Source organism: Gekko japonicus, unplaced genomic scaffold, assembly GCF_001447785.1.
Source record: "Gekko japonicus isolate JY-2015 unplaced genomic scaffold, Gekko_japonicus_V1.1 scaffold454, whole genome shotgun sequence".
In the NCBI taxonomy this organism is placed as follows: Eukaryota; Metazoa; Chordata; class Lepidosauria; order Squamata; family Gekkonidae; genus Gekko; species Gekko japonicus.
Window position 1 is genome coordinate 553,298 of NW_015173687.1, and position 15,093 is coordinate 568,390.

General features: G+C 44.9%; 2 protein-coding genes across 2 annotated transcripts in view; one reads left to right on the forward strand and one right to left on the reverse strand.

Annotated features, from left to right (window-relative positions):
* Positions 1–7,446, reverse strand: part of PRPF4 (pre-mRNA processing factor 4) — a 15,514-nt gene extending 8,068 nt beyond the window's left edge. Inside the window, exons 1-8 of the mRNA XM_015423098.1 lie at positions 7,369–7,446; positions 4,520–4,697; positions 3,093–3,279; positions 2,900–2,987; positions 1,782–1,861; positions 1,517–1,610; positions 959–1,053; positions 728–786 (exon numbers count right to left, since the gene is read on the reverse strand). Coding sequence (XP_015278584.1) covers positions 728–786; positions 959–1,053; positions 1,517–1,610; positions 1,782–1,861; positions 2,900–2,987; positions 3,093–3,279; positions 4,520–4,697; positions 7,369–7,446 — 859 coding nt within the window. The remainder of the gene's footprint in view (positions 1–727; positions 787–958; positions 1,054–1,516; positions 1,611–1,781; positions 1,862–2,899; positions 2,988–3,092; positions 3,280–4,519; positions 4,698–7,368) is intronic.
* Positions 7,447–7,647: 201 nt separating this feature from the next.
* Positions 7,648–9,820, forward strand: CDC26 (cell division cycle 26). Its single transcript, XM_015423125.1, has 2 exons — positions 7,648–7,834; positions 9,173–9,820. Exons 1-2 carry the CDS (start codon positions 7,754–7,756, stop codon positions 9,347–9,349), a joined length of 258 nt encoding a protein of 85 aa, XP_015278611.1. The 5' UTR covers positions 7,648–7,753; the 3' UTR covers positions 9,350–9,820.
* The last annotated feature ends 5,273 nt before the right edge of the window (positions 9,821–15,093 follow it).

The following is a 15,093-nucleotide window of genomic DNA, read 5'->3' on the forward strand; positions in this document are numbered from 1 at the left end:
CTGAAGGTATAGTGGGGGTGGGGGAATCACCTCTCTGGATTCAGGACAGTCAAGTTTATTCACAAAGGACTGCTTGTGATGTCCCCCCGCCACAAGATCTAAAGGTTTTTTTCCTCCTTCCCCCTCCACAACGAGAAATGAATGGTGCAGGGCTGCACTTAATAAAGATCCTTGGAAACTGTTTTGCTTAAATTCTTTCTGATCACTACTTGTGGAGGCCAGGAAGGAATCTTCTCACAATTCAGACTGGCTATTAACCTCAAACTCATTGTGCTTTCTGCTGCCTCACTTAAGCTCTCTCTAATTATTTACTTCATGGGCATCTTGATGCAATATATACAATCAGGAAAAAGGTGCCAGGAACTTCTCTGTTTTGCCTTGCTCCTGCTGAAATCCTTGCCTCCCCAGCTTACCACTGCCTTCGATGCAGCTATTTGAGAACAGAAAGCAGCTAGGAATTCCTCCTTCATATCTGGATCCAACTGAGCCAATGATACAGAACTTTTGTACTAAGTTGTAATACCGTTTGCCTTTGGAAGCCAAAGTTTGCAGACTAGTGGGATGAGAATTATAATAAATATCTCTGCTCTATGAGATCTGGTCAGCATAAGTTAACTGGGGTGTGTGTGTTGGAGGGGTTCATGGATGACGCTTTTATTTGCCTTCCTCCACCAGCTTGAAGAAGGCCGGTAAAAGCATGCTGCTTCAGCAGAAAAGATCACAGTACCTCTCAACGTGTGGACGAGATTGCAGTCAGGCACAGACCACAGCTTGCAAAGTCCGCTCCTGTAGGAGTAAAAGGAAAGTGGTCATTAGGAAGGGGCTGTGCTCCCTTCAGTCTAGGCTGCCAGACACCTACGATCTCACTGGATGCCCTCCCAACACCCCGGCTTCCCTCTTCTGCACAAGATGCAAGAAGTAGTGGAGAAATGGAAGACAGGGGGCTGGGAATCCTTACCAGCAGGCTGTAGCCAGGAGTCTAGAGTTAGGACTGAAGTGGCAATATGAGATTGGACGGTCATCCCCAATTTGGCTGCAAAAATTATTCAGAGACTAAAAGAGGTGGGAAGGGAAAATACACATACGTTACCATCAGAACAATCAAAGTGTTAACTCAGAGAGAGCAGAGCCAAGAGGAGCAAAAGGGAACATGAGCTGCCCTCTCCCCAAATGAATCAAAAAGTGGCACTATCTTTTCTACAAATGAAATTGCATTACATGGAACCAGACCGCTGGTCTGTCTAGCTCCACACTGTTTCCTCTAAGTCTCAGGACCAGAATCTACAGCTAAAATCTTTTAACTGGAGATGGCATGGATTGAACCAGGGGCCCTTCAGCAGGAACAGGAAAAGCACATGCTCTATCTCTGAACTGGGGGGGGGGGCGAGGGGGGAAGAGCAGACAGAAAGAAAAGCTCTGCCTTCCAAGGTAACTCAAAGCCTCGAGACTTAGAGATGAGTCTGGGCTGCAGCTATCCTGTGCCCGGAAGGTTAGCCATGGCAGAAGGAGTCCTAACCCTCAAAGATTTGTGCAGCTCCTGTTTCTGAGATGTCCTTGTGGCTTCAGGGATGTCCTTCAGCAGCCGGGCCTCTTCCAGCCGCCTCATGGCCCTGGGACAGGAACAATGGCAGATGCATTAGGCCTTCCACAAACAGCCGGCCTGCTAGTCATCCTGATGAGTTTTTCAGCCAGCTGCATCCTGCCTTTTTGCCAATGTGTGTTTAAAGACCCTGCATATCCAGGCCCTTGTTGGAGCTGACATTATGTCCCCAGTGTCTTACCGAGGGAGGGAGTAGTTGGCAATCCACAGTCTGGCGGTTTTCAGGGTGTTTGGTCCTTCATGGTACCAGGTTTGTTGATACTAAGGCAGCCAAAAAACAACAACAACCCAGAAACCTCAAGTGAGATTTGGTTAGTAGACGAGGCCATCAGAGGGAGGGAAGGAAGCAACCAGTCATCCCCCCCAGCATGCCTCGATCCAGCTGAGAGTCCCCCTCACCAAAGCACATTTTGCACCGAGTTGTAATAGTCAGGTCTTGATTTTTGTGAATTGCTTTGAGAGCCAATTTTTTGGGTGATGCCAGCATAAAGGCTACAATGAACAAGTAGGATAATGACTTTGCTTTTTATAATTAGTGACATGAGACATTATTAATTGTACTAATCGACAATTCTTTACTGCATTTACAGCATGTGTATCAAAGCTCTGGGGCCTTTTATGAGGCCCCAGTACAAGAAATTTGCAGTATGTATATGTCTGTGCGTGAGTGTATCCAGATTAATCATGACACCTTTTTAGTTAATCAGAAGGTATTTACAGTGCAGTCTCAAGCAGAATTCTACTAAATCCATTAAAGTTCATGGACTTAGAATGGGGTAACTCTGCTTAGGACTGCACTGTTAACCCATTAACCTAACATGGTGATTTTTAACCTTTGTAGACTCGCTGTGCTGCAAGCAGATGACATCAGTATCATGTGACAGGAACAGAAAGGACCAAAATTACGTCTGGTGTTAAGACCAGGACCCTGAACAGGAGACCAAGAGAGCTGAGGACAGGAAATATAAACTGAGCACCAAGACAAGTAACATAGTGAGGAACGAGCCAAAGGTCCAAACCAATGAAGAATCCTCTCCACAACTAAGTGACTTGCAGTCTAGCTGTTACTCTAAGCATGCATGCAAAGGTAAGAAGGTGCTCTGCTTTCTATCCGTGCATGTCTGCAGGTTCTTCTGGAGCTTGTGACTCAGAAGATGTTCTATAACCCCACTGGCCTAGCAGACTGAAAACTGCAGTCCTAATTGAACCATATAGGATGTCCAGGAAAAAGAAAGAACTCCGAAGGGCACTAAAAGGCTTTCCCAGAGGTTACTTCATAACTTGCTTTACATTTATTACCTCTTCTTTTGATTTCTTAGATTTTTCATCATCTTTCTTGGTCTTCTTCAAGGCATCTGTGCCAACCACTGAGAGAATATTACGTAACCTGAGTAGAAAAGCATTAACAGTTCAGCTAACTCTGGTTAGATTCAAGCCAGCTCTGTAAGAAAAACACAGAGCATGGGTGACATTCCTCCACAGTTTCCCTCACCTTTCTCTCCTCTCTGCGGGGCCTTCACCAAAAAGCGTGATGGGCTCCCCCAGAGCTCGCAGGCAGGCCTTGACTTCAGAGTCATCCGTGGAAACGTTGATTTGTCTGGCTCGTTTCCGGCGTTCAAACTCTGCCAGCACTTCTGCCTGGCGCTCGCTCATATGATCTTCCAGGTCAAAGACTTCACCTGGCCCCAGAACAAACCCATGATGTTAGATCAGACTGCCACTGAGTCAGGGCCAGAAAGCACTTCTCCTTCTAAGATGTCCCCTACAAACCTGGCTCTCTCGGAATAAGTGGCTAGGTTCAACTTGCTTTGTTTCCATCAAGCCATAAGCAGCAAATGTGGCACTCTTGCCCTCTTTTCTTCAGACCCCAACAACAAACAGCTTTTTGGGGAAGCCTTTGCTTTAATCTTAGTCCTTATCTGCAACTAAAACTAAGGCGTAACTACAGAAAAGAGCAAGAGTCCAGTAGCACATTAAAGACTAACAAAGCATGTGGCAAGGCAGGAACTTTCATGAGTCACTGGCAATGCTCCCTCTAAGCTGTGGGGTCTTGTGAGCAAAAATTCTACATTGTGAGCTATTGGCAATAAAAGTTCTGAGCAAGTGATTTGGCTGCTGCATAAATTAGTCTGCTCTGGAGCCATCCCTTCCTGCGCTAAGACAAAAATGTGTGAGCCGGAGACTAGAAAACTGTGAGCTGGCTCACACCAACTCAGCTTAGAGGGAACACTGGTCACTTCTGCTACTCTCAGCACTGGCATATATTTACACCTTAACCATCCTTCCTTGCTTTGTTGCACTCCCCCCAGCACATTTAAATGATAAGCCTCTTGAGTTTTCTTGGTCACTTGTTATCTTCCTGATACATTTGCATTATGATACACTTCTCACTTTCTTCAAATCCCTCCTCAAAACCCACCAATTCTACAAAGGCTTTGGCACAACCCTTCACCTCCTCCACTCATTAAACCTAAGCACAGGTAACAGAAATGAATATAGATTCTTCCTGTTTCTCCCTACCTCCAATTACTTCAAATGTTGAACTGGAATCTCCTTGGGGCAAGGCTCTATTTTCTTAGTTTATAAAATGCAGTGGTAGTTCTGAAAAGTTGCAGCCAACTTATGGGGACCCCTTACAATTTTCAAGGCGAGACATGTTCAGAGGTGGTTTGTCATTGCCTGCCTCTGCATAGCAACTCTAGACTTCCTTGGTGGTCTCCCACCCAAATACTAACCAAGGCCAACCCTGCTTAACTTCCAAAATCAGGCTAGCCAGGGGCACCCAGGTCAGGGCATAAAACGCACATCTGTTAATAATGCCTCCACATTAGACAGCAGCCTTTCTTCTGAACCAGTGGCAGCATTCACATCTCACACTTTCACATCCAGGTGCACATATGGCTCATGGCCACTTCTTACCAGTTGTGATGTTGATATTGCCAGCCTCAATTGCAGCTTTGACCGCATCCCTGCTCAGCATCCCTGACTCCCCCTTGGAGAGTCGATCTCGTTCCTTCTCCTCCAGGCTTCCATAAAAAATAGGGGCCTTCTTGGCAGGAGGTGCATCACTCTCATCTGAAGCCTTACTTTTTGCACCCTGCAGGGGGGGGGGAAAACCCCTCTCAGCACAGGCACAAGAGTGAACATGGTTTACCCACCCACCTTCTCGAATGGTGTTACCACAAGATGAACTATACACGGGAGAAAGGAATTCTCTCTTCTCTGCCTCGTGCTTTGCTTTGAAAAATAGAAAAAAAACCCATCCCTTTTGCCTGATGGTAAGGATGGAAAGGTTAACAGAGTTTTGTCAAGAGAACACACTGGTCATAGCGAACACCCTTTTCCAACAACCTAAGAGGCGACTCTACACATGGACATCACCAGATGGGCAACACCGAAATCAGATTGACTATGTAATTTGCAGTCAAAGATGGAGAAGCTCTATCCAGTCAGTAAAAACAAGACCTGGGGCTGACTGTGGTTCAGATCATGAGCTACTCATTGCAAAATTCAGACTTAAACTGAAGAAAATTGGGAAAACCACGAGGCCATTCAGGTTTGACCTAGATCGCATCCCTGATGAATATACAGTAGAGGTGAAGAATAGATTCAAGGGTCTAGATTTGATAGATAGAGTACCTGAAGAACTATGGACGGAGGTTCGTGACATTGTACAGGAGGCAGCAATCACCACCATCCCAAAGAAAAAGAAATGCAAGAAAGCAAAGTGGCTGTCTGATGAGGCTTTACAAATAGCAGAGGAAAGAAGGAAAGCGAAAGGCAAAGGCGAAAAGGAAAGATTTACCCAACTGAATGCAGATTTCCAGAGAACAGCAAGGAGAGATAAGGAGGCCTTCCTGAATGAACAGTGCAAAGTAATAGAAGAAAACAATAGAATGGGAAGGACTAGAGATCTCTTCAAGAAAATTGGAGAAATCAAGGGAGCGTTCCATGCAAAGCTGGCCATGATAAAGGACAAAAACGGTAGGGACCTAACAGAAGCAGAAGAGATTAGGAAAAGATGGCAAGAATACACAGAAGAACTATACAAGAAAGACCTCGATGTCCTTGACAACCACGACGGTATAATCACTGACCTCGAGCCAGACATCCTGGAATGTGAAGTTAAATGGGCCTTAGAAAGCATTACTAACAACAAAGCTAGTGGAGGTGATGGTATCCCAGCTGAGCTATTCAAAGTCTTAGAAGATGATGCTGTTAAAGTTCTGCACTCCATTTGCCAGCAAATTTGGAAAACGCAACAGTGGCCACAGGATTGGAAAAGATCAGTATACATTCCAATCCCAAAGAAGGGCAATGCCAAGGAATGTTCAAACTATCGCACAATTGCACTCATATCACACGCTAGCAAGGTCATGCTCAAGATCCTACAAGCTAGGCTTCAACAGTACATGGATAGAGAACTGCCAGAAGTACAAGCTGGGTTTCGAAGAGGTAGAGGAACGAGAGATCATATTGCCAACATTCGCTGGATTATGGAGAAAGCAAGAGAGTACCAGAAAAATATCTACTTCTGCTTCATTGACTATGCTAAAGCCTTTGACTGTGTGGATCACAACAAACTATGGCAGGTCCTTAAAGAGATGGGAGTACCAGACCACCTCACATGTCTCTTGAGAAACCTGTATAAGGGCCAAGAAGCGACAGTTAGAACCGGATACGGAACAACTGATTGGTTCAGCATAGGAAAAGGAGTACGACAAGGATGTATACTGTCACCTTGCTTATTTAATATATATGCAGAGTACATCATGCGAAATGCTGGCCTGGATGAATCACAAGCGGGAATTAAGATTGCTGGGGAAAAGATCAACAACCTCAGATATGCAGATGATACCACTCTAATGGCTGAAAGTGAAAAGGATCTAAAGAGCCTCTTGCTCAGAGTAAAAGAGGAGAGCGCAAAAGTGGGCTTGAAGCTCAACATCAAAAAAACTAAGATCATGGCATCCGGCCCCATCACTCCTTGGCAAATAGAAGGGGAAGTCGTGGAAGTAGTGACAGACTTCACGTTCCTGGGATCCCAGATCACCGCAGACTGTGACTGCAGCCATGAAATTAAAAGACGCCTGCTCCTTGGGAGGAAAGCGATGGCGAACCTAAACAGCATGATAAAAAGTAGAGACATCACCCTGCCAACAAAAGTCCGCATGGTCAAAGCAATGGTATTCCCAGTAGTCATGTATGGCTGTGAGAGTTGGACTATAAGGAAGGCCGAGCGCCGAAGAATAGATTCTTTTGAACTATGGTGCTGGAGAAGACTCTTGAGAGTCCCTTGGACTGCAAAAAGATCAAATCAGTCAATCCTAAAAGAAATCAACCCTGACTGTTCCCTGGAAGGCCAGATAATGAAACTGAAGCTCAAATACTTTGGCCACCAAATGAGAAGGGAGCACTCACTGGAGAAGACCCTGATGCTGGGAAAGATTGAAGGTCAAAGAAGACGGGGACGGCAAAGGATGAGATGGTTGGACAGTGTCATCGACGCAACGAACATGAAATTGAGCCAACTTCAGAGGACAGCGGAAGACAGGAAGGCCTGGCGGGAGCTGGTCCATGGGGTCGCAAAGAGTCGGACTCGACTGTGCGACTGAACAACAACAACAAGGATGCCGCGGTAGTCCACCCTGGTTTAATCTCCGGGCCCGGGGCATATATTTTTGCCCCGCTAGTGTCCACGATTAACTCAACTTTTCCTTATCTATCCTCTTTCCATTCTACGTATGTAGTAAAAGAATTAAACATACAGTTTCTCGTTCAGGGAGAGTTGGAAACTTCCTCGCAGACACAGATTTGCTCGCTGCGGTGAGCCTTGACGCCGCCATCACGCTCCCTTAACGCTTCTCTTAGCCCGAAAAGACCATCTGAACACCGCCGGGCAAAGCACTTCCGGGTCTCCGGATCAGACGCTTCCCTTAGCAACGATGGAACGCCCATTCAGTCCTAGAGGCGCGCCGCTCTAGGCTTGTTTTGGCCCGCTCTGTCTGTGGCCACACTGCGAGCCGTTCCTCACAAGCACTTCCGGGTGTCTGGCAGCGTGGAGATTACGGGATGCTCAGAGGCCCCGGAGGCGAGTAGCTCAGTGGGAGACGGCCGTGGTTCCGTCGTGGGTTGTTTTGAGCCGCTCTCAGGATGCTGCGGCGGAAGCCGACGCGTCTTGAGCTGAAGTTGGATGACATCGACGAATTCGAGGGCGCCAGGAAGGAGCTCGAGGTAAGAGACGTTGTGGCTAAACGTGTGCTAGAATTGCCAACAGAGGTTTAATAAGTGGAAATTGGGAGGTTTTCATGAGAAGGCAAATAATACCCTGTTAAGCTTGTACTAAGGGAGCTGCGGTGGCTCAAGTGGTTAAGACGCTGAACTGCAGGCTGTGGAAGGTCGGTAGTTCAGCAGTTCGAGACCCGAGTTGCCGCATGACGGAGTGAGCTCCCGTCTCTAGTTCCAGCTCTTGCCAACCTAGCAGTTCGAAAGCAAGACGTTGCAAGTAGATAAATAGGTACCACTTCGGTGGGAAGGTAACAGCGTTCCGTGCGCCTTGGTGTTTAGTCATGCCGGCCACATGGCCACGGAAACGTCTTCGGACAGCGCTGGCTCTTCGGCTTTGAAACGGAGATGAGCACCGCAACCCTAGAGTCGAACTCGACTGGCTTTCGAGCAAGGGAACCTTTACCTAAGCTTGTACTAAAGGGGCATGGCACTTTTTCTCAAGTCAGTTAGTAGTCCTAATGTGAGTTGTGTGGAGAGAGTGCTCTCAAGTGTGTGCAAAGCGCCTAAGGAGACTAGCGTGAGTCTTTTTGCATGCAGAGGTGACTCTGCTAATGAGCCACAGCCTATCTGTTGCATGAACCAAATAAAACAGGAAGCTGCTGCTGGAATAAATTTTGTTGGCCTTTAAGGTGCCACTTGACTCCTGTCTTTCTTTGTACAGAAAAATGTTTTGCTGCTTCTCCCAGGGACCTACTCAAGGCTTTTATTTTCCTGCTAAAGACTAATGTGTCTGCCCATTTGGAATTAATTGTTTTGCCTTATATTCCACCCTCCCTGCAAATAGGTTCAGAGTGGATGACAACAAAAGTTAAAACATTTCACAGTAAGAATTAAAACACCTCATAAAAATCATCCATTATAAAAAATCAAAGCAGATTTAAACTGAACTATAAACAAAACAGATGGCAACAGCGCTTTAATATAGTAGCCACAGAACTGGAGCTGCTAGACCATAGACCAAACTATGGGTCTTCACCTGATGGGCTGTTTGAAGATGGAAGGTTTCAGCAGGGGAGGCCAATAGATGGAATAATTGGATTCTTGCTGCCTCACTCAAAGGCCTGGCAGAACTGTAATAGGTCCTACACGTTCCACCAGATCGGGGCCAGGGCAGAAAAAGCAGATACTGATCTGCTGAGTGCAAGGCTCTCTGGGGTGCATAATTTAAATTTACTTAATTTAAACTAAGAAGTTCAATATATGTGAACATAGGAAACTAGGGGGTAGATTTGGGAATCTTCTGTGTGCAGAACATGCTGCATTGTTGCCTCTCTTTTTTTGCAGAGTCGTAAAAAGCAGCGTGAAGAGGTGGATGTGGTGGGAGCCAGCGATGGTGAGGGAGCTCTGGGACTGAGTAACGACCACAAGAACCGGGAACAGATGATCCATGACCGCATTGGTTACAAACCACAACCCAAACCAAATAATCGTTCTGCTCAGTTTGGAAATTTTGAATTTTAGAAAATGGGAACTTTGTGCAAAGTAGGAATCCATCCGTGGTTATGAAAGGCTGATTTGGCTTGTCGTCTCTGGGATTTGTCCAACCAGGGGGAAGCCTTTTTCTTATGTGAAACTAAGACTGGATTCTCTTTATTTGAAGCTATCTTGCAACCTTAATTACTGTGTTTTAAATAAATGTGTGCTTTTTAAGTGGTGGTATACTGGTAACAGAAGTAGAATGGAAAGCCTTTTTGCACTGAGTTGGGGGTGGTAGCATTATGGGCTCTGCCAAAGTGAGGGGTTGTGGCTTAGTGGTAGAGCACATGCTTTGCATACAGAAGGTTACTGAGTCAGTCCCCATTTAAAATGTATCTCTGCTATGAGGGATGCTCAAGAAATATTAGCAGTTATAAACAATAATGGGCTAGATCATTGGTACTGAAGAGCCACATTGGCAGTTCCCATCAACCGAGAGAGCCACATGACTGCTGTATGCCCTGGGCAGGCTCCCTCTAAACTGTGGAATCTTGTGAACAAAAACTCTACTTTGTGAGCTGCTGGTATTAAAGTTGTGAGCAAGCATTTTGGCTACTGCATAGATTAGTTTGCTCTGGAGCCATCCTTCCTGAGCTAAGACAAAAATGTGTGAGCTGGAGGCTAAAAAACTGTGAGCTATCTCACACTAACTCAGCTTAGAGGGAACACCGCGCACTACCCAAATGCACATGAATAGTAATATATAATGTAACTGTTTATTCAGAGTATACCTGAATATCTAGAGATAAGTTATGCCACTACTGGGACTTTTTTTTTAAAAATGAGCTAGCATTTAACAGTAGTATTATTACAAAACCAGCTGCATATGCAGACCCACCCAACCTCAAACAAAAAGTCCCTACCTCTGCAAAACCTTGATATGATTGTCATGGGCAAGTTGTTTTATCCTGTTATAGGCCAGTTAGAGGCCAAACACTACACCATTGGAGTAAGATAGATATTAGTTAACTCTTTGGAGGTGGCTTCTCATCAGGATCCTAAATGCATTATGATTTCTATTACCAACCAGTAGTAAGATGATCCCCCCCCCCCACTTAAAGCTGCTGCTGATTTAATTTTCCTGCATGTGGCATAAGAGACTGATTACTTTATGGTGGTGTGATAAAGAGGCTAGCAGTGCCTGTGCATAAGCATTTGTGGTCATTGGCCAACCATGGCAGAGTCTCATTTTTAAAGAAGCCATTTAAGGTTGGCCATTTGGCCAGTCAAACAGCAGTTTGGGTCAGTTGACTCATCCAGTATTTTTAAAGTATTAATTTTGCAAAAAAACAAAATGAAATTCGATATGCTACTTGGAAAAATAAGTATCTAATCAAACAATGAAAATTAACTATTTGTTACAGGGTTTTTAAAAAGTAGACAAGGTTATTGTAAGTGGAAGGTTCATTGAACAGTTGTTTATTGTCTTGAGCCGGGTGTTGTATGATAAAAGCAGGGAGAGGCTGTGGTGGAAGAACCTCTGATTTGTTATGCAGAAGGTGCCAGGTTCAGTCCCCTGCACTTCCAACTAAAAGACCTCAACCTGAGACCCTGGAGAGCTGCTGCCAGTTGGAGTAGACAGTATTGATTTTAATGGACCAATGGTCTAGTTCAGCATATGGCAGCTTCATGTGTGTTCAAGAAACAAAAGGCCCTCTCTCCCTCCTGGCCATTGCTAACAAAAGGTATCACATAATAAAATACAAAAGGGAAGCTACTACCTGCACAGGCTTTTTTTGGCTTCCTGAAATTGGATTGCAGTGAAATAACAGGCTGCCAATTGACAATATCTAATTGGTCAACTGACTGGTGTGCCAGCTGTAAAGTTGGTATACTCTTATTGCTTTGCTTTTTCATAAATCAGGACACACAAATTATATGTTAAACTTTTTGAATGTGGCCCATGTGTCTGAAGGGAGATAACATGGACGTGTATACCTAGGACGTGTTTTAGCTGCATCATACCATTACTCAACTCTAAATGACCTATGGTAGCCTGTTGCATGTACACCTGGAGAAGGGACACATTTGCCACTGTGAAGTGGATTAGGTGGGCTTGTAACAAATACTAGACCCCAAACTTCTCATGTTTGATCATGTATCAAATGCAGCTGCTTTCTGCAATTTAGGATGGCTTCAACACATTTCACACATCCACCACTAGAAGATATATTCTGCTTTATTAATGACATACAGACTGATACAACATTTATACATTAAGATGAGATGGGCAGTCTCTAGACCGTGGATTTGATAATACACACCAAATGTGGCATGTGTTGGAAAAGGCACCATTTGTTACTTGGACACATTTGCCTACAGCAGCAACCTGATCCTGCATGAACTAGGATCGGCTAGGCGAATACAGCATTACATTGCTTCCAGCATCATACACAAGACACATATGGACTGATGAGGACAGCAGGAGGACAGATTTTCTCAGTACCCAGCGAATCCTAAGATGTATTCCCTTTGTATACACCTGTAAAGAGACAGCTGCTTGAGGGCCTGAAAGCCCACGTTCTGCCTTGACTGGTTCAGTTACTACCTGTCAGCTATTAGGTAACAGATTGCCATGGGGTTACAAGCTGATAAACTTGTGTATCCTCCAGTAGAGCCAGTTGGATTCTGTGTTTCTTTTTTTGGTAAGTATTTTGTGTGTGTATGTGCTTGCAAGCCTGGAAGCCATGGTGACTTCTGGCAACTCCTAGTAGAGCTAGGATGCTTCAGAGAAGTGGAGTCCCTGCCCTACCATTCCTTGGAGGACACCCTTCGAAGTACTAGCCAGGTTCAGCCCTGCTTCGCTTCTGAGATCTGACGAGATCAGGCTTGCCTGGGCTATCCAGGTCAGGGTGGGTGTAGTGTTTCAGAAGGCGCCTCATGCCACAGAGTGGCAGAGGTATGGCTGATTTACCTCATGACATGTTATAGATAAAACTCTGCTTGACTGCAGGTATTCTGTAGCAAGATTGTAATAGGCTAGTGTACCTTCTCAGGTACTCTTCCCATATTTACCACTGTCACTCATTTGTACCACATTGAGGGTCTGAAAGCAATCTTTCCCAGTTTACAAAGGCTTTTCTTCCAGGCGGCATGCAAACAATCCTCACTCAACCCTAAGCGAGAGGCTTTGTACAAGGCTAGTTTATAAGCTGCTGTAAGGCAGCCAGAAGCCATCTGTGTTCCACTCTTTACCTTGTCTGTATATGGTGGGAGGAGGAAGCAGCATGAGCAGAGCCTGCTGCTCAAACCTGTTTGGCCGAGGGGTTGAAGTGGGTGACAAGATCAAATCAAGATGCACCAAACAATTCAAATTGGTTTAGGAAACTACTGCACAGTCACACTGCATTTCAAGCTGAAATTCCTTCCTTGCAGAGGAAAGGGATGTTTACAGTGCTTTTTTGGTCCTAACCTGATAATGAGCATTCAGATCAAAACATTGTCAAGCACATTATTTTCCTGTACCCACACCCAGCTGAAGGTTTTTATGTTGCTCAAGGCCAAGTAATATAATTGTTTTACATACTGAGCAAATAATTATCATACTAAATAAATGAGAATCTTTTGAAACCTTTAGACTAAGGAATGTATTGCGGCAAAAGCGGCCATGAGCCACAGCCTAAAGAAACACAGTCCTCTACAAATGCCTGTCACAGCTATGCCCTAGGCAGCCAGCAAAGATCAGAAGGCTCTTACTAGTCCTTCCTGGAAGGCAGAGAAAATCAACCCAGGTGTTCACAGGACATCTATCCAGGAGTGCAGATGCTGGCTCTGCTCTCTTAAGAAATTTACATAGCTGATGCACTTGCCCCTGGAAATTTTGCACACACACCCCATCCTGATTCTCCTTATGGTAGAGCTGATCTTGCCTGTACCCCTTTGAATAATTGCTAGCTGCACACCTTGTAACGCAGGAGAAACAAGTGGCAATCCAAGCCCTGTTCAGTTTCTGCATGTTGCTACTTCATTTCTGTGCTGTTTGACAACTCCTTGCTGAGGCAAGTAATCATTCTCTCCCATGCCCCTTCAAATAAAATCTTTATTAGAATGAAGGGAAACTGCCTTCCCCCCCCATGTTTTCTCACTTACATTTTTGCTATGGATGTAGGCAAAGCTTAACTCATTCAGAGCCAGGGGTTTCTGAAGCAGAGGGGCATCAAACCAGTGCCAGGAATCTACCAGGTCCAATTCAGAATGCTTTTCACTTAAGCCACCAGAGATTAAAGCAGCACCTTGAAAACACCTAGCATAGAAGGTGCTAAGTCAGAACATTCAATTGCTGCCACAATCTCTGTTTGCACTAGCTGGATGTGTAGGCTTTGCTCCAAGCCAACTCTTTTTACCATTTGCAGAAGAAAAATTTGAGAAAAGGCATAGAACAGTCAGTGCCCTCTTTTCTCCTTGCTATGAGTCTAGCCCCTGTATCAAATTACAGGGATGGGAAGAATGTGTTTCTGTATTTATGTTCCTTGTAGTGTGGGTTGATTGAGCCTGAATAGCACCAGCAGAGCCCTGCAGCCTTTCTTGAGAATCTGTGTACCATCAGCCACCAGAGATCTCAATTAGTATTTGGATATAAAAAGATCAGGTTACTTAAACTTTAGATAGGTAAGACTGGACTTTGACATACCATACAATTACGCAGCACCATAACACAATTTAGCAGCAAGAAACTAAAAATCTGTAGTTGCCAACTCAGCTCTACTGCTTACCATAACTTTTGAGGAACCTGAGGGTGGGGTGGAATGATATTTTCTCATGCAGCTTAGAGGAAAAACGCTCACCTCCACAAAGACAAGAACTTTTAGGGATGATTTGTCATTTCTACAGTGTACAAAATACATTAGCATTCTCATCTCTCTTTAATCACTGTGCAGGTAATCTAAGATGCCCTGAAAGAAACGTCCAAAGACAGATCTGTACCTAATGGTTTTTTACAGGTCACGTTCGAGAACACACTGGAAATAGCTGCTGAAGTCTGCAGCTCATCTGGGGTAGTTCATTAAGGTTCATTTTCAGGGCTTTGACCCCCGGAAACTAACAGCCTTATAAAAGAGGGAAGCTAACTACACACTATGTTCCCCCAATCATGGTGCAATTCAAGAAACAGTTTCCTGCAAGTTTTCTGTCTAAAACTGTAAACCAAGGCCTATAAAATGGATCTGCTTCTAAGGCTGGAGGTCTTATTTGTGCATGAATCCTGTGTTGCTGCTCTCTGCCCATGCAGGCTGAAGACAAAGAAAACGGCCACAAGAATGTACCAATATAAGGGGGACCCCCCCAATTGTAACTGCAGATATAGCACAAGGCTGTTTAACCCCAATCTTACATGAGGTAGATCTAGTCATGGATGTAAATAATAGACTCCCTTACATTAGAAACAAAAAAGTGCTCTCTTCCTGCCTGCGAACCAGAACAAAGTCAGTGCTTGTTCCACACATTTATTTAAAATAGGGTTTATTTAAAAAAAAAAAAAAAATTGTGGATTTATACATTTCAGAAGCAGTTGGACCCTGCTGGCCAGCAAATGTCACGCTGACCGCAGAACAACACACAGGTGATATGTAGAGCCCAAGGCTGTTTGGGAAAAGCTGCCATTAGGACTCTGCTGCATCAGAGACAGCCTGACGGTATCTAGGGCTGCACCATGCCAGCATCACCATGGGGGAGGGGAACACACAGAAAGCTAACCTTTGCCCTAGAGCAAACAAATGATCAGGAGCGACTTA

Coding starts and splice junctions, on each gene's coding strand:
- CDC26 (XM_015423125.1), top strand. CDS start 7,754: ATGCTGCGGCGGAAGCCGACGCGTCTTGAGCTGAAGTTGGATGACATC. Junction 7,835..9,172: donor GCGCCAGGAAGGAGCTCGAG/GTAAGAGACGTT, acceptor CTTTTTTTGCAG/AGTCGTAAAAAGCAGCGTGA.